This window comes from Cucurbita pepo, chromosome LG18 (genome assembly GCF_002806865.2).
Source record: "Cucurbita pepo subsp. pepo cultivar mu-cu-16 chromosome LG18, ASM280686v2, whole genome shotgun sequence".
NCBI classification, from domain to species: domain Eukaryota; kingdom Viridiplantae; phylum Streptophyta; class Magnoliopsida; order Cucurbitales; family Cucurbitaceae; genus Cucurbita; species Cucurbita pepo.
The window spans coordinates 7,149,589-7,177,141 of NC_036655.1; the positions used below are offsets into that span (position 1 = coordinate 7,149,589).

A 27,553-nucleotide genomic window follows, 5' to 3' on the forward strand; every position below is an offset into this window, starting at 1 on the left:
TAATATTTGGCCAACCATTCCTTGAGCTCTCTCTTTCAGGCTTCCTTTAAAATGTGTATGTTAGGAAGAGGTTTGTCCTCTTCCGCTAATAGATATTGTCTTTTTGACTCTCCCTTCCAGACTTCCTTTAAAACATGTATGCTAGGGAGAGATTTGTCATCTTTCTGGCTTCTTCTCAAGATTTTTAAAATGCGTCTAGTAGGAGAGGTTTCCATACCCTTATAAGGAATTATAAGGAAAGGTTTCCATACCCTTATAAGGAATTATAAGGAAAGGTTTCCATACCCTTATAAGGAATGTTTCGTTCCCTTACTTAGAACAAAAATTTAGATCACTGTCCATTTTAAGCCACCACAGAATTTCCCAACTTTTATCCAAAATTACAAAAGATAGATTTTTACTTTAAAAATTATTTTGACAGGCTTACAAAAGGTGGTAATACTAATGATAAATGATAGTGATAATGGTTATGGATTTGTAATTAAAAAAAAAATAAAAGAAATAAAAAAGAAAGCATAATGATAAAAGAAGTATTTAAAAAAATAGAAGATAGTAGGAGGTAAACCAATCTGAAGCTAAACACACCCAACGATGGCTTATTTCTTGAGATGTGCAAGAGTAGAATGGTGATAAAAGTTCAAGTCATAATGAAAATTAAAGAAAGGGAAGATCACAGATAGCTCTGATCAATAATATCTGCAAATTCCCCCATTAAATCCATTTTCCATGTTACTACTTCATAATAAGCTAAGCACAAACAGAGAGATCTACTTGAGAAAAGTACAGGACAGAAACAAGAAGACGTATACTACTAAAGATGTAAGTAGTTCGAGCGACCACGTCGGTTGCAATAGAAACGAAGGAATACTCGGAACAATCAACGAACCGCATACCCAACCGGCCACAAGAGAACCAAGTCTGCAGGCAGAACAGTAAAGACGGCATATAAGTCACTGAATTTAGTTTTGAAATATATAATGAGATCAGTAGTTCGTGCAAGTTTTACCCAATAATAGAAGCCCGAGCCACACTTTTAGTCTTCTCATTGAGAAAATATATGCAAGCCGCCAAGGACACTGCAACCTGCATTGATCGATATACAAAGTTTAACCACAGATGACAGTGGCCTAAAACACCCCCAACAGGATCCAAATTAGATGCAAAGACAGAATGTGCTTTTAAATGGAACAAGCCCAAAGATGTATAACCAATCCCGAGTGCAATTTTAGATATCTTGATATCATACCATACAGATGAATAAGAATAAGAATAAGAGGAAGAAAAATAACGTGGGATAATCGAAAAACGCTCAACTAGAGGAAGAGAACCGAAGCTATGATGCACGAACTCCTACCAAGTAACTAATTTAATAATTAATATGATGGAATATAGATAAAGCAGATGTTGGATTCTGTCAAAATAATTAATTGATTAGCAAGATAAGATCCGTAGATTCTTCAAAGCTTCTGGTACCCATCTATTCTTAATCTCAAAGTGGCACTTTATTACTAAAGCTTGCAAGACGCATCGCTAACACAATAATTTATTTTTCCTGGATGATAATCAAGTCTTAGAATTTGAATATTCAACCACTGAATCAAGGTTTGTAACCGTCCAAGCTCACCGCTAGCAGATATGTCCGTTTTAATCCGTTACGTATCACCGTCAGTCTCACGATTTTAAAACGCGTCTACTAGGGAGAGGTTTCCACACCCATATAAGGAATATTTTGTTCCCCTCTCCAACCGATTTGGGACCTCACACATTCACCGCCACAAAAACGAAAATTAAAGAAGAGAAGAGGCTACGGCATTACAGTGGATGGTGAAGATGGCTTATAACCGTGACCTCACTGCTTTTCCTATTTTTTTCCTTATCTTATTTATTCCTTATTGCCGTTATTTTTACTTATTCTAAATATTTGGATCAGAAATTGAGTATGCGACAAGGGATAAGTATGCATTTTGTGGCACGTTCCTAGGTACTCTTCTTTTCTTACCACTCTAACTAACATTCAAAACGTGCAGCTCCGATTTACAACCTTTTGATTACTTCCCAACAGAAGCACTAGCCTTTGGGACATCACTAAAAAGATGTTTATTCATATATTGAGATGACATTATAAAGGGAAAAAATTGTGTTTACTGAAGGAATATTATACTAACCTGAAAAGCAGGTCCACCTTCCGCTGAGTTCATAATACTCCAGCCACCCATAAATGCAAAAAGAAACAATCTTCTGAAGATAACATCAGTTGGAGGAAGTTCTACAAAATTCAGCAAGTTCTTAAACCATGGTGGGGACTCCTCGACTTGCTTCTTCAACCTGGTTTTCAAATTAATCTTTGTCTTTTTTCTATGCTGGAAGCTTGCCATCAATATTTTCTCAAAAGCAGCTTCTATAGATTCCTCACTTCTTTCATGACCGGAATACTGCTGCAAAAGAAAATTCCGTGCACTCCAAATTTCTTCCTCTGAAGCAGCAGTACTTACACCAAGGCGTTTATATGGATCCCAAACACGAATTCGAGAAAACTTCGTGACATTACCTGCGAATAATTAAGGATTGACAGATTTATCACCATAGCAGCTTGGAAAAATTAGGGATATTTTTCAAGACAAACAAATCTAATAAACTTTAAGTCAAGCATACTGCGAAGAATCAACCAGGAGGCCGAGTCTCACGTAACTGTATCAAATTTAATACTGTCCACGTTATATAATCCACTAGCAATATCAAAAAATTTCATTAATACTTAAAGCCAAAGAGGAAGGAATTTCAGAAATAAAGCAGATAATGTTCTTTAGAACATAAGTTCTTCGAGGTAAGGATCCCTCCACGTTCTTCCAATCAAACCAATTTAAAAATATCCACAGAAAAGCTGATTGGAGCAGAAAGAATCAATCAATATGAAATTGCCAATAGTCTCATACTTCATAGGGTAATTCAACCTCCTGCTGCAGCCGCTGGAATTAATCGATGGAAACCCACCCCATGTATACTAAGTATGCACAATTGCAAATTGTTTCAAGAATGAAAATGCAAGAAGATAGAAAGGTACCTTCATACGGTGTATCCAAAACACATCTGGGGCTTCTAAACAACGCGCGAAATGGTCTTCCCTTCACCCCCGTAAGGCGACTAGACCTGGAAAAGAGCAGAAACACACCACACAAATAAGCTAAAACCAAAACTCAATAAATTCCGAAGTTTTGAGAAAACGAGAGAGAGGGAATTACAGGTTTAGACCCAGGAAAGGTGTCGCCAAATCAAGGTTAGTTAGCGAAACGGAAGCCATTCTTCTTCTTCTTCTTCTTCTTCTTCTTCAGAGATAGAGAATGCGCACAGGAACAATAAAGAAACCCTAAATTAAGGTTTCATGAACACCATGGGAGATAGAGGCGAGAAGCCAGAAAGAGATGATGTGCAATCTGGGCGACTGGAGAAAGGGAGGGAGGAGAGCCAGGAGATGGTCTTAATGCTTTTCTAGGTAGGTACTCACCCACCACACATAATACGCTGTCGTTTCGCAGAATTATTCAGGTTTTAGTAAATATATACTTAATTCTCATTTTCCACTCTCCATCCCATGAAACAATTAAAACAAATAAATAATTAATTATATAATCTTTTTTAGTTAAGGTAGTTTTAATTATACAATTATTTATTTGTTTGTTTTTAAAAAAATACTTCCATTTTAGATATTTTAAATTTGTTCGCTTTATAATATATTAACAAATTTCGTTATAGTCAATCTGAACATAATTTAGTAGATAAAAGACAGTTAATAACGAAGAAATGACGTCTTTCAAATCTCAAAGGCGTTCTCAGTGTAGGACAAGTTTTTTCTTTTTCTTCTTCTTTCTTCCAAACATTATTTATTAGGTAGCTCAGTTTATCATAGTGGAGGCTCGAAATAGCGTCTGATCTTTGTAGGGTTCTTCTAAGATGTCTATAATTCAGAGCTTGGTTTTGTGTTCAAGTGTAAGCTGCTGCTGCCTCAATATCCTTCTCATAACCTTATTTGATGCAGTCCTTGGAAGTGAAGGGTAAGGAACCACACGGTGAACCTGTGAACGTCCCATAATATGAACTAAACTCATTAAAACTGTTTGCTTTTTAGTGGTATCATATAAAATAAGGTTGGCAAAAATCCTACCCTGAACAATGGATTGAGGTTCTTCTGCAGAGCTGAGTTGAAAGACTGCTTTAACTTATCCAAATCTGGCTTAGTTTCATCTGGATTCCTGAATACAACTGCAATCACCAACCGTTCTGGGCCACCGCCCTGTGGCGGTACCCCAATGGCTGCTGTTTCAAGAATGCTGGTGTTGACTATATTGCAGATGCGTTCGATCTCGACTGAACTTACCTGCATGAGAAGGATAAATCGTGTTATGGAACTAAATATGTTTTGGTTGAGATCTTGAATCAGCTTGAGGTGAGTACAAAAGACAGTAACACTGAATGAACAGCACTAGTATTTTTGGATGTTTAAACGTGACATTCAAAAGATTATGTTGATCAGTATGCTAGATTTCCTTTCTTCGAACCTCACAAAATTTGTGAAGATTTTACCTTTTGTTCAGACAATCAGGTTCAGACAGTCAAACAGAACCAGCTTGAGCAAGTTATGTGAGAAATCACACCTTTATAAAGGAATACTATCTCCATTGAAATAAGGTTTTTTAGGAAACCAAAAGCAAAGTCACGAGTGCTTATGCTCAAAGTGGACAATATCATACCATTGTTGAGGGTCGTGGTTTCTAACAAGTCTATGATTCCTAACATGATATCAGAGTCATACCCTTAACTTAGTCATGCCAATAGAATCCTCAAGTGTCGAACAAAATAATTGTGAGCCTCGAAGATGTAGTCAAAGGTGACTCAAGTGTCAGACAAAGGGTGTATTTTTGTTTGAGAGCTCCAAAGAAGGAGTTGAGCCTCGATTAAGAGGAGGCATGTATTCAAAGGTGACTCCAATGTCGAACAAATGGTGTACTTTGTTCGAGGGCACCAAAGAAGGTGTCGAGACTCGATTAAGGGGAGGTTGTCTGAGGGCTCCATAGGCTTCAGGGGAAGCTCTATAGTGTACTTTGTTGGAGGGGAGGATTGTTGGGAAAGGAGTAGTCCAAGTTGGCTAATTAAGAAGAAGATCATGGGTTTATAGGTAAGAAAGACTAACTCCATTGATATGAGACCTTTTGGGGAAACCAAAACAAAGCCATGAGAGCTTATGCTCAAAGTGGACAATATCATATCATTACGGAGGTCCGTGATTCCTAACATCAGCCCTAACACCAGCCCTGTATATTCTATTCACATATTAAAACATTTAGTTCTGGAAGCAGGCATTAGATTAAGCTTCCTGCAACAACTAAACAAACAGAACCGAAATTCTCTCTGACTCCATCCCTTTAGAGGCTATTTTACCAACGCAATGTCAAAGTTCCTTTTGCCCATGTCATGACCATAGCTGTTAGCATTGAGCCTCGGCAAAAAAAGAGAATAGAAAGATTTATTTTCACCACGAGAATCTGAAAAAAGTTTACCTTTATGCCTCCAAGATTCATTGTATCATCTGCACGACCATGTGCCCGATAATATCCTCGAGGAGAACGCTCAAACAAATCTCCATGCCTCCTCAGTACCTGTTAAGAGAGTTACGAGGTAATGGTAACATTGAAGTGCAAAATGCATTTCTCAAGCAGGGAGGTACATCAGAGAAAAGTGGCCAACCATTCCATTCCAACGGGGCATTCCCTTAAAATAGATATCATAATGGTCAGCATTCAAGAGACTGCTTGAAGCTCCAAACATGTAAGGTCCGAGTGCCAATTCACCAATTCCTGGCATATTCTGTGGCTACACAGGGAAGAAGACGAAGGAAAATGTAGCATTTAAAACCCAAGTAACAATTTTTTACATACAGATTACAGACCCTTCAGTTTGATGCATGGAAATCGAGAGAACTAGCAAAGAAACTCTAGAAGCTTTATAATTAAGGGTATATTTCAGTTCCATCAAATTCACCTCCACACTTCGATAAGTTTTGCAATCTTAATATTAATCTAGAAAATGTGTTTCAATTTCTTATCTCTCATAAGTTTTCGTTTGAAAATTCATTAAAAAAAAGTATTCTTATATACCTTCGATGAATTATGTAAGATACCAAATTGATAGAATTTCAAAGAAAACGATATAGGAGGTACATTTTAATTAAATTTTGTGAGTTTTCACAAACTAATTTAATGGCTAATAAGTTTATGGGTAAATTTTGAATTTTTTCCTTTCCATTTTTTAACATATGCAGACTCTCTCCCACGCCATGCCATTGACACTAATCAGCCTACGCTACAAATGAAGAGTTGATAAATTCTTACAATAGGAGAATCATCGTCGCCAAGAATAAAGAGACTGCACCCCATAGCTGGTGTGCTAAAAGCAGCCAATGCCTGAGCCTGCAACAGTGACCCTGTTACAAATGCACCACCAATCTCTGTCCCACCACAGTATTCGATGACAGGCTTATAGCAAGCTCTTCCCATTAGCCATAGGTATTCATCTACGCTAGATGCTTCTCCGGTGGAGGCAAAACAACTTGAAGTTGCAACAGAATGACCATTTTATAGATAAGGATTCTATTTGACAAGATAAACAGATTGAAAGTATAATTCTTAAGCTCACCGGATAGAAGACCAATCATAACCTGATGTGCAGTTTGTACTTTTCCATGAACGGACAATACTTGGAATCACCCCAAGCATTGTTGTTTTAGCATCCTACAGAGGAAAGAGATTGCGAGACCGTGAATTACAAAAAAAGATATCACAAAAAAACCGAACTCCAAATGACTAGATTAAAGGTATGGATGGCCAAGATGACGCAATTAGAGAGAAATATGGCTCTGAAACATGGAGCAAATTAGCTACATCTACATTTATCCAAATTTAAGAAACTTTTGAATAATATCCATTATTTTTCTCACTACCAAGTGATTTTTTCTATTAAAAAAACATTACCACCTGATATATTTAATAATTCAAACTACTATTAAAGGTTTAAACTAGTTGCTTCACAAAATAAACTTGTGTATTAAGTTCAGAGTTCGGAAAGAGGTTTACCTGTACAAACTTAGCAAATCCAGAACTAAGTGGGGATCCATTGTATAATGCCATGGAAGCCCTGTTTAATAATGAAGCATAAACTAGCCATGGACCCATCATCCATCCAAGATTAGTGGGCCAAGCAACAACATCACCTTTATGAATGTCCATGTGGCACCAAGCATCGGCTGCAGCTTTCAAAGGCGTTACAAGGGTCCATGGAATTGCTTTTGGTTCCCCTGACCAACAAACAAACACAATTATTAAGCCTAGAAGCATGAGAACTATGGTTGTTAGTGGTGCATCCTAGTGTTATAAGATAATAATTTAGAAACTCATTTTATTATGGCATCGATTTTGTCTCAAGTATGAGATTCCCTTTCTTCTCACTAAGTTTATCAGAGTACAGCTAACACCAAATCTATCCCTTATGAGGTACACTCTAGGTGAAGGGAAGATTCCGTTTGTCAGGCTGCTGGAAAGTTGTGCTGGGAACAGTTTGTATAATTTAAGCTCTCAAGAGCTAAGTAATCCTGTTCAAGTGGTAACGTCATTCAAAAAGGTTTCATTGATATCAGCTCCATTATTTTCAAAGTTCAACCTACTTTGTAAGTCAAAATTCATTATTGAAGTCTGCCAGTCTACAAAACAAGAAAAGAAAATTATGTTTGTCGAGGTGACTTGAATGAGCAAGTTAGATTGTCCATGTCTCATGAAAGGGGGAAAAAAGGCAGAAAATAGCTTCTTCTTCTTTTTTTCACAATGCATCTGTATCTCACAAAACCGGCTAGAGCTCCTCTCTGATAGAACAAAAAGATTGAGCAGTTGTGAACTATCTTTATAGATTTGGAATTCCTTCTAACGCAAGAGATATCCTATGGACACTTGTAATTGAGATGAATTTCTTGACAGTGTAGAAGAACAAAGACGCTTATGGATAGAGGTATAGTGGACTGTGTTATTTTTCTCTTCGTAATTAGTAATGAGTGTCTAAATTTGTTTGTATATAGCTCAATTAATCTCAAGGAACGATCCCCTGAATGTATAATACTTCACATAAAAAAAGAACTTCTAGGACATTTAATGTCGTTGGCGGCTCACTCCTACCTAAGACAAAGAGAACATGGTTGTAACAATTTTGGATATAGCAGATAAATAAAGAACTGAGAGTTGCAAGCCTAAAGTCCGAATATTGAATTAACCTGTTGTTCCAGATGAAAAAAGAATATTTGTAAATGATTCCGCTGATTGTTCCACAGCAGCAAATTCCACTCCTCTGCAATAATCATATTTAAAAAATTTAATATGCAACGGCAAGATTTTAACAATACCCAACATCAAACCTAGCATCTATTGAACTTAGATACATAGAATAAAGCATACTTCAAATCTTTGACTCTGTCCAGAAAGGCATGCCAAGATATATCACCATCTCGTAGTTTCATGCTAAAACCTGTGCTATTGGTTGGAATTACGATTGCCAGAGGTGACTGAGCATCTACAACTCGACTGCAATGTTGAAACAATAACATGCACATTTCAGTGTAAGGGGAAGGCAAAAAGACCAGGTTCTCAACCCCATGAATAAGAAAATGTAACCTCACCTATACAAGGGTATACTTTTATCCCCACGAATAATAAGATCCTGAGTGAAGGTAAGAAGGTTTTTATTAGAATCCCGATTATAAGAAAGAAACAATGCAACTCTATAGAATATAATACCCCACCCTTCTGATCAGCTCACCAAGTAATTACAATAATGAACTAAAATTCCCAATATATTCCCTACTAATACTCTTGAACAGTTTTAACTGAAAAAATGGATAAAGGAATATAAAACCGAGTATTGGATGATAACTACATAAATAACATATATGTTAAAATGATTCTTTGATCGACTGAAATATAATTCGACTGACTGCTAGAAGGAACCAATAGAAAAAATAATCATAGAACTATGTAGGCAGAGTTGATAACCTTGGAGGAGGAAAATAAATATACACAGCATGGTAAGTTTATCACAGCATTGAGTCACAACAGTTCGGGAAACAAGCACTTTACAATTGACACATCGTAAAGATTGATTGCTGGCCCAGGGAAGAGGTAACCAATATTATTTTAAGATCACATCTCAAGCACAAATTAAAGCCTCTGTTTTATGAAGAATCGGACTAACCATTACTCACTATACATAATATACACTCTAAATTCAAGGACGTGTGAAGTAGGGAAGCTCCGGCAGTTTTTAAAAGCAAAGACACAAGAAAAATCTATAGAGGCAATAATTTAGTAACTGGACTTTTACTTGGGGACTAAGATTAGAGGTATCACAACAACAGGTAATCTCACATGGAGCACCCTTTCGTCGTTGCGGGATTCTCCAATACCCTAGACACAAGTCATACAGTTCCAGTTATAGATCTGTGGATCCCATGTCTCATACAAAGAATCTCTTTGTTGAGTTAGCTAACATGTGAGATTGATTTACAGCGAGCTACACATGTACTGTTGAAATCAATTGAACAAAACTCATAAAATAAAGCCATTGAAAATTGCAACCAGCTTAAACTTTTCACATTCAACAAGAGAGACAATAAACCATTTCAAAACCTGCTGCATCTTTTTTCAAAAGGAGAGTCGTACTTACCTGAGTAAAAATAGCTTTTGCTTTTGATATATCAAGTCTTGTGGATATTTCACGTGCTGCAAAACTATCAGCTATGGAGACAACCACGAGTCCAGCCAGAACTATAGCAAGATAGATGACCACGGCATTTACATTCATTGGCATGTCAATTGCTATTGCAGTTCCTTTCTCAAGCCCCATTGAGTTGAGAGCATGTGCAACTAACCTACAAATTTTAATCCCGACAGAATCTATTTTACACAAAAGGATATTTAATGATGTGCTAGTATATCAGTATATGAGCCAAACATCACTTAAAAATCACTATTAAACCACAGAAACAAATGTCAATATCTCCCCAGCGCAGAACATATTAGCATGAAAAATTCTTACCACTAAATCTATTCTGTTCGCGTCTCTCAATTCCCACCATCACCAAATGTACAAATCATAAATGTTTCACTTATATGGTCATAAGAAAGGCAACAAGCTTAGAATTTAAGGAAATAGTAAAAAAAAAAATTAGGGATGAGTTGAAATGAAGGTTATGACTCATGAAATTCTTCAGCGAGGGGAATGGGGAGGTCATGCGAAGATACAGGATGCGCTTAAATATGTACTGTAAAATATAAGCCGTCACCTTGCTGATATTCAATAATTCGAAAAACTCTGATAAGGAATCTACTAGCCTGTTATCATTAAAAATAAGAGCTAATGAGGTAGATAGTAATATACCAAACCTCTGCGCGCAATTCTCCAAGTGTCAATCTCTTCAGAGGCAGATCATCACATCCTTCATCACGCCAAATGATTGCTACATCATCCAAACTTCTGTTCTCATTTAAAGATAAGCAATCTTTGGCTGGATTAAACACTGCTCCAGGAAGCCATTGGCCACCCGGACTTGAAAACTGCCTTTGCAAGATACAGTTAGGAGGCTTAGAAAATGTTATTTTCATCTCATCTAGCACTGTACTCCAATAGACCTGGCAGACAGAAGACAGGAAAATGTTGCATCTTCTGAACTACAACTTCAATCGAAGTATTTCAAGAATCAAAGATGGATTACACAATTGATATCAATACTGCCAATACCTCGGGGCTTGAAACTGAAAACTCCTGGAAAGAGGAGAAGCTTGATAAGGGGTCTCTATAACTCGACCCCAGAAACTTTTTTCCTCGCCTCTCTAATAGCTTGCCAACGTTTGTGAAAACAGCATTCTCCCTAATTTTGAAGGTGCATCAAATGAGGTTTCACAACATTCTATACGAATAACCTGAATAGAATTTTTTTGCAGGGATCTTAACATCCCACACAATATTATTACCACTACAACGTTTGTGCATTCAAAAAAGCAAGCCAGTATTTGATTACCCCCCAAAACAGAGTTCAGATGCTGATACAATGATATTTGATTGAATTAGATGATGCAATATCGTGGAAGTAGTAAAAGAGTATATACTCAATAGTAAAGCCATGTGGAAGGAAGCTTCTCGGAAACCTTCTCGATGTGAGAAAACTATAATTTGTATCAGTACCAAAAATAAACATCGTTTTCGAGTTACACCTCTTAATTCGATATTAGACTATCCATACGCTAAACTAACCATTTGAAACTGTTGTACACAAATCCCAGTAACGGAAGCATAAACAAGATCGATCGCACTCACACATCTACGAACAAAAGACACAAAAATTTACATGGTTTGGAGATAAGAAATTCTCCTACATCATCCGGTGGTAACTAATTACTATAATTATAGATTTACAAGTGTATCTCTAACACTCTCACACTCTCACTTACAAAGTTCCAAATACAAAATATAAATGATTACACGTCTCAAAACAATACTACATGATGAAAAAACCCAACTGATAGAGCAATCAACACATAGGTAAGTTTTGAGTGAAACTCACGGTTCAGGAATCCAAGCAGGCGGATCAGGACCAAAGCTTTTGTAACAACCGTAATACATCATCTGATGGAAGGAGAAAGGAAGGTCGGGGCTAAGGAGTCGCTTGGAGATATGGTGCCAAGTCTGGGGAGTGCCATTCCCGTAGCTACGAATGATTTCGCCAAGACGTCCATGGAGTTTCTCGGCAACTTCAGAACCAATTCCCAGAGCTTCTATATCAACCACAGTAATGGAGTCCAGAGCTTTGTAATCCATCAGTGATTTTCACTCCCAGAGATACAGAGAGCTAACTGCTAAAGAGAAATCAAGTAAAACTAGCTGGTCGTGAAGAAGAAGATTGGCATAATTTTTCAACCAAATGGACCATCTAAATTTCCTGAAACTCAAAAAAAAAAAAAAAAAAAAAAAAAAAAAAAAAAAAAAAAAAAAAAAAAAAAAAAANCAACAATCGACAATGAAAATTACCCTTAGCCAGAAATTTGGAATTTTGGAGTACTGATTACGATTCGATTGGCATGAGTTCTTTAATCAAAGGGATGATCGACAGATGGCTGGTTCGTTTCGTTAGGTAAGCCAATCGAATCAAAAAAATTGAATTCAATTTTCTCTTTGGAGCCCGCTAAATCCTATCTTACGATCTTATCTTATTAATTTTGTAGCTGTAAATGAATCCTTTAAACATTTATTAATTTATCATAATTTTAGACTGATTCAAATTAAAACTGTCAGTAATAATAATCGACTATAATTAATTAAACATTCTAATCAATTATATAATTATTATTTTTTTAATTTTATTACTAATTTATCATAATTCTACACGATTTATAAATATATCCATTTAGAATAATTTACATTAAAATTTTATTTAATTTTATGAAAATAACTTTTTTTTACCCTAATTATTAAGATTGATTGTGGAATAAACTCACAAAATCTAAAATTCAAGATGTTCATAATATACTTATTATAACGAATATGCCTAATTTATATGTCGTGTACTTTTTAATATGACTAATTTTAATATTATATATATATATTCTCATAACCTACCTAAAAAGGAACTCAATTTAAATAATATTTAAGGAATATTGCTTTTTTCTTTTTTTATAAATTTATAATTTTTAATATGACTAATTAAAAATTAAATTTTAATGAGTTTTAAAATAAAATCCGATACAATTTGAACCTATTAAGTTATAATAAACTTTAATTGTGTTTATCTCTTTCTATTTTTAATTAGTGTGTCATTGTAAACAGCTTTTTCACTAATGAAAAATGCTTTTTGTAAACTTAATAAAAATGTAAGAAATTCCAACCCATACGAAATACAATATCTTAATTAAATTTCTTCTAACAATGCACCTAACGCACCAACATACCGTATACTAATGACGATGCACCAACATATCATATACTAATGACGACGCACCTACATACTATACATATCATATACCAATGACACACCTTTAAATATATCTAAATTAACTTTTAAAAATATTTTAAAATACTTTTTTTTTAACACTTAATTAACATTTAAAAACTTTAAACAACCTTTAAATAAATAAATACTCATTAATATCACATTTAAAAAATATTTATGAATTTTTAAAAATAACATTAAAATGTTTGTTTGGAGTTGGAGAGGGTCTTGTCGAAATATTAGTCTATTTATATTAGCCATAAGAACTTTTTTTACAAATGGTTTTTCACCTTATAAATTAGTGAATTTTTTTTCCCTTTTTGGTATTTTATGGTCTTATAAGGCCAATTTTTTTTAAAAAAAAGATATATAGTAAAATACATACTTTATCCCATATATTTTTTACCATCACATATTCTTCGAGAAATTTTGATTGTTCCATGAAATCCGAACATAATAAAATAGATAAAATTCGGGTTATCCGAGTTACATTAGGGTAGCTCAATCTCCAACGTCTAATATCAAATTTTTAAATAAAAAAAACAAAATAGTATTAAATTTTCATGTTAATAGTGTAAGGGTAGGCAAGAGGGTTTGAGTAATCCCAGAGATAAGAATACAGAAAAAAAAAAGGTGGATTAACATATCAGAATATAGTGTTGATGAGATTTATGAAGGTAGCTGTGAGAAGCTTCACCAGAATGATGAGAGTTCATTTCATTTACAAACACGAGTTTTTAAAGGAAGGAATCTGATACCTCATCCACTGGGCCTGCCTTGGCAGCTTGGCGCTTTCAGAACTGTTGCTTTCAACACGGCAATGAAGGTTGAACTGGTATTGCATGCCATCCCTTAGATTCTTTCATTAAAGTTGGCCCCTTTTCCCTAAACTGAAATGCAACAATGAGCACAAGAACTATACCACCTATGAAGAAAAAGACATGGCTTCTTCCAATGCCGCCATAAAAAGGTTACAAAAATGACAACCAGAACAAGCTAACACATGGTCTGATGTTGGCGGTCTCAATACAAGTCCAACGTCCACTTTTAGAAAGAGGTTTTCACACCCTTATCTCCACCCCCTTGAGGGCCAGCGTGGGATCTCACGATCCACCCCCTTGAGGGCCAGCGTGGGATCTCACGATCCACCCCCTTGAGGGCCAGCGTGGGATCTCACGATCCACCCCCTTGAGGGCCAGCGTGGGATCTCACGATCCACCCCCTTGAGGGCCAGCGTGGGATCTCACGATCCACCCCCTTGAGGGCCAGCGTGGGATCTCACGATCCACCCCCTTGAGGGCCAGCGTGGGATCTCACGATCCACCCCCTTGAGGGCCAGCGTGGGATCTCACGATCCACCCCCTTGAGGGCCAGCGTGGGATCTCACGATCCACCCCCTTGAGGGCCAGCGTGGGATCTCACGATCCACCCCCTTGAGGGCCAGCGTGGGATCTCACGATCCACCCCCTTGAGGGCCAACGTGGGATCTCAGATCTCACAAATCCACCCCCTTGAGGGCCAGTGTGGGATCTCAGATCTCACAAATCCACCCCCTTGAGGGCCAGTGTGGGATCTCAGATCTCACAAATCCACCCCCTTGAGGGCCAGTGTGGGATCTCAGATCTCACAAATCCACCCCCTTGAGGGCCAGTGTGGGATCTCAGATCTCACAAATCCACCCCCTTGAGGGCCAGTGTGGGATCTCAGATCTCACAAATCCACCCCCTTGAGGGCCAGTGTGGGATCTCAGATCTCACAAATCCACCCCCTTGAGGGCCAGTGTGGGATCTCAGATCTCACAAATCCACCCCCTTGAGGGCCAGTGTGGGATCTCAGATCTCACAAATCCACCCCCTTGAGGGCCAGTGTGGGATCTCAGATCTCACAAATCCACCCCCTTGAGGGCCAGTGTGGGATCTCAGATCTCACAAATCCACCCCCTTGAGGGCCAGTGTGGGATCTCAGATCTCACAAATCCACCCCCTTGAGGGCCAGTGTGGGATCTCAGATCTCACAAATCCACCCCCTTGAGGGCCANTGCCCAATGTCTGGCTCTAATACTATTTGCAATAGTCCAAGCCCCACCGCTAACCGATATTGTCCGCTTTGGCCTGCTACGTATCTTCATCATCATCATGGTTTTAAAACGTCTTTTACACCCTTCGTTTCACTCTCCCGCTCATATGGGATCTCATACATCATGGGAAAGCATCAAATTCATAGGAATCTGGCAGAGTAGTTTCCAAATCCATAATCAGTGGAAACAAGTAACCAATCAAGGGATTTGTCACATCAAGACCTTTTAATGCTCAGATCTATGATACATCAATTATAGAACAATTCCCACAACCATGTTAGAATTCTTGCACCATAATCTCATACAAGTCCAAATGGAAAGGAAAAGACATGATCAGAGTCTGCACAACAAGGCATCAGCATAAACACCATTAGCATCCAATGAGCTAACATGGAACAGTTCTATCCTATCCAGAGAAGAGCAACTTTGAATTGAAAAACAAGAAGAGAAATACGGTAAACAGCATAAGAAATAGCAAAAGATCGAGACAGAAAACAGAAACTGAGTTTCAGTTTAAGAACCAAGAGATATCATAATATTGAACAAAACAACACCAAGAATGGGAAAGTTCCAAAAGGAGATAGCTTAATCAATACTGGTAATATCATCTACATAGTTTGAATATAGCATTCCACTAAATCCGTAGGAGCTCAGAATTTATGATCCTATCCTATAAGTAGTAACCGGATAATATCATCTGGTTGGGGGAAAGATTTAGAGCTGCAACCAAACCAAACAATACCATAACTACAAGAGAGTATGAATAAGAACAGTTTCAATCAAAACTACACTACAATACAAAATCATCTTCAATTTTTTTTTCCCAGAGAAATTCTCATCTTCCAAAACGAAGCAGAAAAAAGCAAAATGGGAAGAAAATTGTGTTATGCCTTTGCCCCCTAATCAAGATGCAGACAGAAACACAAAGGGGTCCCAGATGGTCAAAGAAACGAACTGCAAAAGAGGTTCACTGTTCCCAGTTGTCCTAGAATTATAAACGAACAACCAACAAGGGTGGGAGCGCTGGATGCAGAGGTTTATCGACCGGTTCGTGTTTTTGTGATACAAATCAGTACAAATCCCAAGAAGAGGTCGATGAACCGCTGCCTCCACTGACTCTACCTCCCATTGAATCAAAGAAACACAACCAATAACAGGGGAAATCAAAAACACCCAAACCATCAACAAACGAAATAAAAAATTTCAAAAAGTTTGGGCAGATCTAAAACAAGAAATACAAAAAAGAAAGGACGAAAGAGAGAGAGACCCCCTTCACATCTGAATGAAAATGATTGAGAAATATGTGAAAAATGGGAAGCATCGCCATTGCCATCAGTTATAAGTTCGGAAGAGAGTTTGAGGAATCGCGGAAAGTTGCGGACTAAAACAGATGGCTGCGTAAGGGGAAGGAAGAATCTGAGGGGAAATCGGGGGCTATAAATGGTTGAAGAAATGGAGGTGAGTGAGTGGTGCGGTTTTGTCGTCGTTCTTAAAGGAAAATAAAATCAACGGCTGAGAATGGCCGGCAAATAGGTCGCCGGCGAGAGTCGACGGCAGATTTGAAGGCCGGAAGTGACGGACAGTCCAATAATTCTGTAGCAGAGTACTCCCCCCAGTCCCTTCTTTCGCTTTATGGCTAAAATCTATAGATTCGGGTCTACCTTCTCTATTCGATCCTAGCCATTTAAATTTTACTATATCTATGATTAAAAATTACAATAAAATACCTAAATTTCATCTATTTACTTTCATTAAATCTTAATATTCATTATTTTTTTAGAGATAGATGAAAAAAAATTTGAAAATCATACTTTTTATAAAAACACGACTCTACACAATGATATAATATTGTCCACTTTGAGTACAAGCTCTCGTGGCTTTGCTTAAGACTTCCCAAAATGTCTCATACCAATGAACAATGGAGGGAGTATTCATTGATTATAAACTCAGGATCATTTTTAGCAGATGACTTTCATCATCTAACTATTATAAGTTAAATCATTGTTATTCCATTAATATATAAAATTAAAAAAATATAAATAAATAAATAAAAAAGTTCCATGTGGAAAATGATAAATAATTGGTGAGATTAATTTGGGAAGACAAAAAGAAATGGGTTTGTGGGAGACAAAATAATCGTACATAGGTGTTGGAAGCACATGGCTTCGCTATCGTAGACAGCAAGATGCATGAATAAAAGTTCGCCATTCAACATATTTGACCTAAATACTTAAATATATTGTCGGGTGAAATCTTATAAATTTTTGGTAAATTTTTCGATTCAATACTATATAATCAAAATTACCGTCCTACGTTTTAAAAAATTAGTCTAAATATAGTTATTATCATCTATTATTGATTGGGTTTAGTAACGAATGAATTAACCAAATGGATAATATTATCCAACGGAGATTTACCGTGGGGATAAAAACATTAAAAAAATTGAATTAGTTAATTAATTGTTTTTATTTATTAATAAAAAGGGAAAAAGTTTATAATAATGCAAGTGGATAAAAACATTAAAAAAGAAAAAGTTTGGGGAATCATAAAGCTTTGCCGTGTACCAAAAACAAGACCCCACCGACCCACACGCTTTCTATTTTTAAGACGTATAAATTCCAAATCGTCACCGCCAATTTCCTCCTTCAGATTCAAATCAACCACCATTTTCGCTCGCCATTGTTCTTCCTCCTCCTCCTCCTCCGCCGCCGTCGCCGCCACCACCGCTGTTTCCTCGCACAATTTATTTTTCTGTGTACGTCAATCAATCGCATTGTTTCGACATTGTGAAATCCGATATGGCTGCACTCGCAGTTGAGCAGCTAAATCAATTGCGCGACATTTTTGCACGATTCGACATGGATTCAGATGGAAGCCTCACGATTCTTGAACTAGCAGCGTTGCTTCGATCCCTCGGTCTCAAGCCCTCCGGCGACCAAATCCATGTTCTTCTCGCTAATATGGATGCGAACGGAAATGGCTCTGTAGAGTTTGACGAATTGGTGACTGCGATTAGGCCGGATTTCAACGAGGAGGTAATGGTAAATCAGACGCAACTTCTTGAGGTTTTCCGTTCGTTCGATCGAGACGGCAATGGATATATAACCGCCGCGGAACTTGCGGGATCGATGGCGAAGATGGGACAGCCATTGACATACAGAGAACTAACGGAGATGATGAAGGAAGCCGATACGGATGGCGATGGTGTTATTAGCTTCAATGAATTTGCATCTGTAATGGCTAAATCCGCCTCTGAATTTCTAGGGCTTGCAATCGCTTAACTAGGTCAGAATCGTTTCTTCTTAATCTTCTACGCCTTCGAAATGTGAAAACTGTAATATAACCATCAGAAGTTTTCCCCACCCTGATCTAATTAACAACCACTGCCGCCATGATCTTAGAAAATCGGAATAAATTAGCGTTTAATAATCGAAACTTGTGTGGACTCGACGGTTTTTTCATCTGTTTTGATCCTCAACAAACTATAATTTCACTTTTGATTTTGTTTTTTGTTTTTTTCTCACAGGGAGATTTTCAGATTTTGAAAAAAAAAAAAAAAAAATTAGTTTTTGTTCATTTGATGACTATGAAAGTTTCACATCTCCTAAAAAAAAAAAAAAAAAAAAAAAAAAAAAAAAAAAAAAAAAAAAAAAAAAAAAAAAAAAAAAAANAAAAAAAAAAAAAAAAAAAAAAAAAAAAAAAAAAAAAAAAAAAAAAAAAAAAAAAAAAAAATCTAACTTTAATTAAGGGGAGACTTACCTACTTTATTCAAGAGGAGGTGTTGGATGATGAAAGTCCCTTAAGAATGATTATAATCAGATAATACTCTCTCCATTGGAATGAGCAAAAGCAAAATCATAAGAGTGTATGTTCAAAAAGGACAATATCATACCATTATAGAGAGTTGTGTTCATAAAACACTATCAAATCTAAATCCCTTACGTTCAAAACGAGACCTTTTAAAAAAGTCGAAAACAAAGTTATAAGAGTTTATGCTCAGGGACAATATCATACCACTGTGTGGAGAGTTGTGTTCATAAAACACTATCAAATCAAAATCTCTTATGTTCATAACTTTATTGGCTGTCGTCAAAGAAAAAACTGAGAAAAAGAGTCCTTTCAAATACCCACTCGCAATTGTTCCTAATCTCGATTAGTTTCACGAAAATAATTGTCTATTTTAATTTTTGAAATTAAATAATTAAAATTTTATTTATACCATATTTTATATTTTTATAGGTAGAAAAAATGAAAAAAAAAACACATAATATAAAATGAATAATATATAACCAGTCAAATTAGCCACGAGTAAATTAAATATTAACATTTTTTATGTCAAATTATAAAATTAATTAATATAATTATTTGGTCTATCAATTTAAAAACTGGCTAATGAGCCTTCAAATTTGATAAATTTGTTTAATAGCTTCTAGACTTTAATTCTTTTTTGTTTAACTTCATCTAATCTTATTAGCTTACAATTAAAGAATTGGAAGTTCAAATTAAATACAATTATATATATATATATATATATATATATGCAAGGAAAATTGGTGAGGTAAATATTAAATGCTATATTACTAATTGAATTTGCATGACTTGGATTTTTTTAGATTGATTTCTATAATTTAAATAAATCTCACAAATTATATATAAATTTTGTACTAATCAACCAAAAAACAATAATTCCATTAAATTATTAGAAAATAAACTAAAATAATAAGAAAAATAAAGCAGATATATGAGATTTAATGAAATAATAATAAATAATAAATAAAGGAAAGAAAGGAAAAGAAAAGAAAAAAGAAAGGCAGGTGAAGTGGTTGAAGGCCCAGATGAAGTGGTGCAAGGCCCAGGTGAAGTGGTTGAAGGCCCAGATGAAGTGGGGTGGGGGATTCCGTAATTTGACCAAAGAACCAATTCTGGAATGCCACGAGGCACGAAGATCTCTGTCAATGGCGTAATATATCAAACATTTAGAACAAATAACAGACGACCCATCCTNAGGTAAATATTAAATGCTATATTACTAATTGAATTTGCATGACTTGGATTTTTTTAGATTGATTTCTATAATTTAAATAAATCTCACAAATTATATATAAATTTTGTACTAATCAACCAAAAAACAATAATTCCATTAAATTATTAGAAAATAAACTAAAATAATAAGAANCTAAAAACAACTGGCTTTAAAAAAAATAAAAATAAATAAATAAATAAAATTTAAATTACCAAAAAAGCATCCAAAGTTCCTACCTTCTCACGCGCTATTCAACCGCGTGACTACGCTACTCTCCCTTCAACCAATCAGCGCTAAAAAGGGCAAAGCCCACGGGTCCCACGTGAACCAACTTATTCATTCCGTTGCACTTTTTCCACGCTCATCGTTGGCGCGTAGCCCACGCATTGGTGCCTCCTTTGCCCTAATCTCCTGCGAGCGAGATCTTTCTCTCTTATCCTGAAGAACCACAATAACCTCTGATAAAAATGCATATATCAACAATGCCCTTCCCTCCACCTCGATCGCCTCCTTTGATTCCGATCTTCTTCTATCGGTGGGATCGCCGTCGTCATTTTCCGGTTTTGCGTATTTATTTTTTCCGTTGGCTTCTGGGGTGCCGTAAGTTCCGATCTCCTTCCTCTTCCTCTGCATCGTTTGTCTTAAATTTTCCAGAATTTGTTTGTATTCTTTATGTCCGCGGTTGGGGTTCTTTTTTCCTCTGATTTTTGTGTGTCTGTTGTTTATGTTGCAGTCTCGAAGGTTCGATATGGAGCCGATGGACATAGTTGGAAAGTCTAAAGAGGACGCATCGCTTCCAAAAGGTACTTGCAATTTCCGCAGTGGTTTTTGGTGTCTTTTTGTGTTTTTTGGGGGTAATTTCCCCCATAGTATATTGAATCTTGATGTGATGATTCATGGACTAATTTGGTGTTTCTTTAACTATAGAACAATAATTTTGATTTTTCGGATTCTCTGTAATTCTTGAAGGAAGTATCGAATTGTGGGTTCAAGTCGATGTCTGGAAAATTTATATTTTGTGGCTTGAACGATTATGGTACCCGTTAATTATCGTTTCCACTAGAGAAGGATTAAGCTTGGTGTTTAGTTTTTTTTTCTTGGATTCTTTTTTTTTTTTTTTTTTTTTTTTTGCTCGACCCGGTTGCGGGGCGCGGCAATTTTTGGTGGGAAATTGAAATTAGATAATTGACAAGAAGAGTTCATGGAAGAAAACCCTTCGCATGTTTTTCTTTTTAGTCTTTCTGTGGGGTTAAGGGAGTGACTAGTATGCCGCATGCCATAATTAAATCTGGATGCCTGAGTCTCAGTTCATCTGTTCTCACTGTAATGCGTTCACGTTCTGTAAACATAGATTTATTTCTACGGTATCATTCATGTTTTTAGCTTGCATCCCACTTCTGCTACATGAATTACCAATCGCCGAGTTTCCAAAACTTATTTGAAGTATTTTATGTAAGATGGTAGAGTTTCCAAAAACTGTCGGCTTGTCTTTTGTACTGCAATTTCATTTTACTTCGAGGCTCTTCCCCTTTCTTCTTTGTCCTTTGCTGCTTTTGAGCCAGTTTTATTTTCTTGTTCTTGTTCAGCTTTCAAGCTATCTTCTTTCATAAGAAAGTAGCTTCCGTGGCCACTTTTATGTTTCCAAATGTTAGAGGTTCCTCTACTCCGTGTCCTTTTTCTTTCAGTTTTCTTAGCTTAGATGAATTGGTTTAAACTTTCATATGATGTATTTTGGTGACATAATATGGCTCCCTTCCTTTTACAAGAAAAGTAATTGGACATCATTTAAATGCTTGTGCAATTGCTGAAGTTTGTCTTGGTTTTGGTTTGTTCTTGGGATTCAAATCTTCATTTTTTGTTTGAGGTTATAGCATTTTGACCAATTGACCTATGCTTAGGGTAGCAAGTGTTTTTGTTTTGTAAACCATAATTTCGCATTTCCATGTCTTTGTTTAGGGCTATTAAATTTATGTTTTGTTTATTTTTTCTTTTTCAGCGACTATGACCAAAATTATCAAAGAGATGTTGCCCCCTGATGTACGGGTTGCAAGAGACGCCCAAGACCTTCTGATCGAGTGTTGTGTAGGTGAGAATATCTTGATTTGCCATTTTCTTTGTATATTTTAACATTTTGTGTTGGTCGCATGTACTACTGTTAGTTTCCGTTTGTGGTTCTATTATTCTTCCAACAATAATGGCCAATAGTTGTCTTTAGACATAGCTTTTTGTTGTATTATTATATTGTTAAGTTGATTTTTTGTACCTTTTTTTTACTGTTGTGACCACTCCCCCCCCCCCACACNCCAGCTCTTTAAGGTGGTGGCAGGTTTTTATTGCTGACCAATTATCACTTCTTACTCAAGAATTGCACTCTTTATTTTGGTGTTCTTGCAGAGTTTATAAACCTTGTATCATCCGAGTCTAATGAAGTTTGTAGCAAAGAAGAAAAAAGAACAATTGCACCTGAGCACGTGCTCAAGGCTCTTGAGGTCTATGGACTATCCAAGTTTCCTTTATATTCTTAATAATATAGACTTTTATGTGTTACTTGTTATTATGTTATGGGATAGTATACGCCAGCATTTCTTGTTTACCATCCAGCTCCGTGAAACTCAAAATTCCATTCTGTAGAAGTTGATTTCATTATTGCTTGATACAGCTCTACAACTTAAGTACCAAATCATAAAATAAATGAATGTTCTTCAGTGAAATAATAATTTCAGTGACCCAACTATGCCTTACCAATAATATGCTCCTTGTCTATTTAATTGATTTGCTGTCCGTACCATTCTGATCATGCAGTCATTTTAACCCTCTTTTTTTATTTTCTTGTTTACTTCAAGCACCGCTCATATCTTCCTATCTAAATCTATAAATATTTTCAGGACAGAATTTATTTTGAATCTACTCTGTCTTCTTATATAGTTGACCCCAGCATGGGTCAAACATTAACTAGCTCTGACAGAAAATAGTGTCCTGCTATTTCATAGAAATGGAGAGGAGATAAATCGCAATATATGTTAATAATGTCATGTGGAGTTTGATTGCATTTAAGAACACTAGGGTGAAAGTTCTTTTTTAGCTGGAACTTTTCGTTCTTGTGTTTGAAGAAGATTGATCTACAGCTTTTGCTTGGCTACTTCTACATTATGTCTGCTTTTGGACTTACACGTATGTTTACATATATGATCAGGTGCTTGGTTTTAGTGAATACATTGAGGAAGTTTATGCTGCATACGAACAACACAGGCACGAAACTATGGTAATACTTCGGTATATTTGCTATAGTTCCTTTTCAATGAATTGATTGAAGTGGCTGAGCATATAAAAAATTTCTGTGAGGGAGATAATCAGCATCTCTTAATTTGTTCCTTAAAGAGGATACTTCTCTATCGTTCTCATAATTGGGTCATAAAATTTAGTTTCAACTCAACCATGAGTGTCTCAAGACAACTCAAAGCACTAACATTTTTTCTTTTCTCTGTCGAGAAATTTCCGCAGCAAGACTCGTTGAAAGGTGGAAAGTGGAGTAATGGAGCTGAGATGACCGAAGAAGAAGCTTTGGCTGAGCAGCAAAGAATGTTTGCGGAGGCACGTGCAAGAATGAATGGCAGTAACACTGCACCGAAGCAACCGGAGCCTGAGCAAAGTTTAGAGAGCTAATTTTAGGATCTTTATTTTCTTCAACCATAGGCAAGATTCCTTGACCCTTCCATATGTGCCTCAAATATGCCGTGTGCATATGTACAAAAAAGAAATGATTAACCTAGCTACTCTGGGCTCTGTGAAGATGCATTGTAATATATATCCATATTTGCGGATCCATGTCTAGTTAATACAAGTAGTGACTGTTTAAATCTCTCGCTCTCTCCCTCCCTCCCCGATGTACTATCTCATCAGGTCTACTGATGAGACCTGGCTTTCTTAAATCCTCAAAACTTAATTAAACAGAAGATGGGGTCTCGAGAGAGTGACTATTAGATATTTTTGTTGTATGACCCCGACAAGCATTGTGCGTCATTTTCATACATGGATTTGGATATGATTCTCGTTAGCTTGTCTGTTGTGAACAGCTATGACTTATGCTTGAGTGTGGCTTTTGATGCCATCGTTTCAATGTTGGTGATTCAAGTCAACCAAATGCCAATCTCACAAGAAAGTAACACAGGCATTGCCTCTCACTCTCTCTCACCTTTTACTTTGAAGTCTCTCTCTCTCTCTCTTACTTTTTAATTTGAAGTCTCTCTCTCTTATGTCTATCCGTATCAGTTGGTGGATCAGTCTATGTTTATTTTGTCAGGTTTCTCTTGCAGGCACACCAATGAAGCTTGAAACTAGAATTAAATGATGAGAGCCCCACATAGCAAATAAAAGGGAAGAAACCACATTCTCTCTATTATACACTCCTCTCATTCTCTCTCCTACTAACCAACCTTCTAAAGAATTGCCTTCCTTTCTTCCCCCTGGTTTCTCAGCTGCAGACAGTAATGGCTCAGGAGTTCTCATCCAGAAGGCACTTCCATTGGACAAGGAAGGTCAGTAATGAAGAAGAAGACGATTCCACCTTCAAATCATCAGAATCTGCCACAGAAGAAAAGCAGGAGAACGCCAAGTCCATTTTACAGGAGCCACAGGAACAGCAGCAGGTACGAGCACAATTGACCAGGAGGAAACTGCAACAGCTCGCTGTCTCTCGGTTCCGTTCGGTTCTCACCGCCCTTGGCCGCAACCGCAACCCACAACTTGGTCTCCGTTCTCGAGTGATTGGAACATTATTTGGTTCTCGCCGGGGGCATGTACACTTTGCATTTCAGAGAGATCCCAGTTCACATCCAGCTTTCTTGATTGAGCTTGCTACACCAATCAGTGGTCTGGTGAAGGAAATGGCATCTGGACTTGTTCGAATTGCGCTGGAATGTGATAAAGAGAAGGATGTGAACAAGAAACCAGGAAGGAGACTGCTTGAAGAGCCTGTTTGGAGGACATTTTGCAATGGGAAGAAATGTGGCTTTGCTTCAAGGAGAGAATGTGGACCTAAGGAGTTGAAGATCTTGAAAGCCGTGGAGCCAATTTCCATGGGCGCTGGCGTCTTACCGGTGGACGAAGGCACCGAAGGCACCGGTGGTGGCAGTGGGGAAGGAGAAGGTGGATCAGATGGGGATATCATGTACATGAGGGCAAAGTTCGAGAGAATTGTAGGCTCAAGGGATTCTGAAGCTTTCTACATGATGAACCCAGACAGTAATGGAGCTCCTGAGCTCAGTATCTATTTGCTAAGAGTATAATTTGAGCAACCATGGAAGGATTGATCTAAATCACTGCTCAAGTTCCTTCATTTCAGCAGCAGCAGCTCAGCTAAAGTCCAACTCCATGTGCTGTCGTTTCTTCTCTTTTTCATGTGCTGTACTATGTCTCATTGCCAGTTTAGGTTTCTTTCTTTTTGCTGGGTGTGGGGGGATACATTACAAGGCGATGGTGATGAAGGTGTAAAGTATAGTTTCTGTTCATTCATGATTAATTACAATTACCTTAAGAAAAATTTGTTTGATTTTTCCCAGAATGTTTCTCATCTTTACTGGCTAAATCTCCATCCTACAGGACCAACAGAGGCCGTGTTGGCTTGTCCAATTTATGATATCATAAAATATGTAATGTTATTTGGGCATGTGATGTGATGATGCAGCCAAATGATTAATTGGCGTCACATTCAATTATGATTGTTCTGTTTTCATATTTTAAGGATTGCTTCTTCAACTTTCAAATATTTTACTTTACGCATTCACCATCATCTTGTGTTTGAACTTCCAAACTAAAGTTATAATGTACGAGACAAAAATCAAGAAGATCCTTGTTTTCTTCCAACAAAAGATCACAAAACTATATTAGGGTCGTCTTCTTTTATCTCAATGTGAGATCCCACGTCGGTTGAGCATTTTTTATAAGGGGTGGAAAACTTCTTTTATCTCAATGTGAGATCCCACGTCGGTTGAGCATTTTTTATAAGGGGTGGAAAACTCTCCCTAGCAGACGTTTTAAAAACCTTTAGGGGAATACCGAAAGGAAAAACCTAAATAAGATAATATTTGTCTGCTATCGGTGGGATTGTGCTGTTTCAAATGGTATCAGAGCCAGTTACCGGGCAGTGTGCTAACGAGGACGCTGAGCCCTAAAGGGGGTAGACACCGAGCGGTGTCCCACATCTAAACGAAACATTCCTTATAAAGATGTGAAAACATCTCCCTAGCAAACACGTTTTAAACACCTTGAGGAAAAATTTGAATAAGAAAGCCCAAAGAAGACACCATCCACGGTTCCACTCTCAACTATGCGGTTGCAACAAGGCCTAAAAACTTGAGGTTTTAGCCACATTTGGATCATCTTCTTTGTTAATAGCTATAATCATCATATGATTACAAGGATCCCTTCTCTCTCTGTACCTAGAAAGAAGCCAATGATCTTGTATTTTACTTCACTTTTCTTCTCCTTCCAGCAGTATTCTTCTTTTTCTGTGTAGGCCGACTACCCATCATCTTACCATCACCAACTTTATATTATGTTGGTCTTAAAGTGAAGAGCATTCAATCATTACCTGGCCTCATAGTTGCCTCTAAAATGATCCCAATACAACTTTTTGCAAGACCCAAATCATGGAAGTCATAAAAAGCAATATTTATACATTAAAAAAACTTCACAGTCCTCTTCCCAAAAGCACAGATGCGCCTTTCTTTTTTCCCCTTTTCATTTCTTGACTGCTTTTCCTTTTCTTTTTCCCCACTTTGGAATTTGGTTCTTTTGAATTACTAAACTCTCCTCCACAGTTCTGGAAAACTTTTCCTTCCATGATGGTCAGTTTGGACATATGAAGAAAGTGTGGAGTTTCTGGCCACCACTTTTCCTAGTTTCAAGGCTTTCCTCACTCTGCCTTTTGCTACTTTATTCATTGGCAGAGGAGGGGGTTTGGCTCATAGATGGGTCAAAATCTAATTCAAAAGATTATCTCTTAACAGAAAGGAAAACCCATTATGAGTTTTGATGATTGCTTATCATTCTTCAAAACATTTCAAAATCTTAGTGGCTGCTCACATCATTTCTCTCTCTAAACTACAAATCTTTTGTTTCAACAACGTCAAAGAAGTTAATCCCATATCAGTTTGACTCATTGAGCAGCATTGAAATGACAAAATGACACATGGTCCTTCTACCTTTGTCTTTGCCTGTCTTGGAAATATAAGAAAGTTAAGAGAAGTGTCGTCTTTGTAGATAAAAACCGACAAGACAGAAAGTTTGTTTATTGAGCTTTGTTAGAGCAGTGTGAGATCTTTTGTTAACGTTTCTTGAGTCCAGTTATAATCCGAGTATTTGGCAGTTGGTGGGTCAGAGT

At 36.9% G+C, this 27,553-nt stretch overlaps 5 protein-coding genes and 1 long non-coding RNA gene across 8 annotated transcripts; 3 read left to right on the forward strand and 3 right to left on the reverse strand.

Moving 5' to 3' along the window:
• Positions 1 to 570: 570 nt before the first annotated feature.
• On the reverse strand, positions 571 to 3,463 carry LOC111780619 (protein CHAPERONE-LIKE PROTEIN OF POR1, chloroplastic-like). Its single transcript, XM_023661059.1, has 5 exons — positions 3,240 to 3,463; positions 3,062 to 3,147; positions 2,166 to 2,548; positions 1,007 to 1,083; positions 571 to 918 (listed from the first exon to the last, which is right to left on the reverse strand). Exons 1-5 carry the CDS (start codon positions 3,296 to 3,298, stop codon positions 768 to 770), a joined length of 756 nt encoding a protein of 251 aa, XP_023516827.1. The 5' UTR covers positions 3,299 to 3,463; the 3' UTR covers positions 571 to 767.
• Positions 3,464 to 3,770: 307 nt separating this feature from the next.
• LOC111780042 (probable acyl-activating enzyme 17, peroxisomal) lies at positions 3,771 to 12,282 on the reverse strand. Its single transcript, XM_023660303.1, has 15 exons — positions 12,115 to 12,282; positions 11,651 to 11,939; positions 10,828 to 10,957; positions 10,468 to 10,718; positions 9,754 to 9,958; positions 8,711 to 8,751; positions 8,490 to 8,615; positions 8,309 to 8,382; positions 7,125 to 7,345; positions 6,688 to 6,782; positions 6,384 to 6,600; positions 5,740 to 5,865; positions 5,553 to 5,651; positions 4,160 to 4,372; positions 3,771 to 4,070 (listed from the first exon to the last, which is right to left on the reverse strand). The coding sequence occupies exons 2-15, from the start codon at positions 11,902 to 11,904 to the stop codon at positions 3,960 to 3,962; spliced, it is 2,163 nt and encodes a 720-aa protein (XP_023516071.1). The 5' UTR covers positions 11,905 to 11,939; positions 12,115 to 12,282; the 3' UTR covers positions 3,771 to 3,959.
• A 1,407-nt stretch (positions 12,283 to 13,689) lies between these two features.
• On the reverse strand, positions 13,690 to 16,789 carry LOC111779723. Of its 2 annotated transcripts, none has more exons than XR_002812728.1 (2): positions 15,165 to 16,789; positions 13,690 to 13,962 (listed from the first exon to the last, which is right to left on the reverse strand). It is a non-coding gene; the product is annotated as an uncharacterized LOC111779723 (long non-coding RNA). The 2 variants fall into 2 exon arrangements; XR_002812727.1 differs by having other exon boundaries at positions 15,158 to 16,789.
• A 1,001-nt stretch (positions 16,790 to 17,790) lies between these two features.
• LOC111780462 (probable calcium-binding protein CML15) lies at positions 17,791 to 18,635 on the forward strand. The gene has a single exon (XM_023660883.1). It carries the CDS (start codon positions 17,948 to 17,950, stop codon positions 18,428 to 18,430), a length of 483 nt encoding a protein of 160 aa, XP_023516651.1. The 5' UTR covers positions 17,791 to 17,947; the 3' UTR covers positions 18,431 to 18,635.
• Positions 18,636 to 20,607: 1,972 nt separating this feature from the next.
• On the forward strand, positions 20,608 to 24,031 carry LOC111780397 (protein Dr1 homolog). 2 transcript variants are annotated; one of them, XM_023660778.1, is made up of 6 exons: positions 20,608 to 20,772; positions 20,906 to 20,975; positions 22,169 to 22,258; positions 22,567 to 22,661; positions 23,366 to 23,434; positions 23,662 to 24,031. In XM_023660778.1, exons 2-6 carry the CDS (start codon positions 20,921 to 20,923, stop codon positions 23,833 to 23,835), a joined length of 483 nt encoding a protein of 160 aa, XP_023516546.1. In that variant the 5' UTR covers positions 20,608 to 20,772; positions 20,906 to 20,920; the 3' UTR covers positions 23,836 to 24,031. The 2 variants fall into 2 exon arrangements, with proteins under 2 accessions (XP_023516546.1, XP_023516547.1); XM_023660779.1 differs by having other exon boundaries at positions 20,612 to 20,772; positions 23,674 to 24,031.
• A 103-nt stretch (positions 24,032 to 24,134) lies between these two features.
• Positions 24,135 to 25,729, forward strand: LOC111780395 (protein MIZU-KUSSEI 1-like). The gene is made up of 2 exons (XM_023660777.1): positions 24,135 to 24,340; positions 24,473 to 25,729. The coding sequence occupies exon 2, from the start codon at positions 24,660 to 24,662 to the stop codon at positions 25,455 to 25,457; it is 798 nt and encodes a 265-aa protein (XP_023516545.1). The 5' UTR covers positions 24,135 to 24,340; positions 24,473 to 24,659; the 3' UTR covers positions 25,458 to 25,729.
• Positions 25,730 to 27,553: the final 1,824 nt, after the last annotated feature.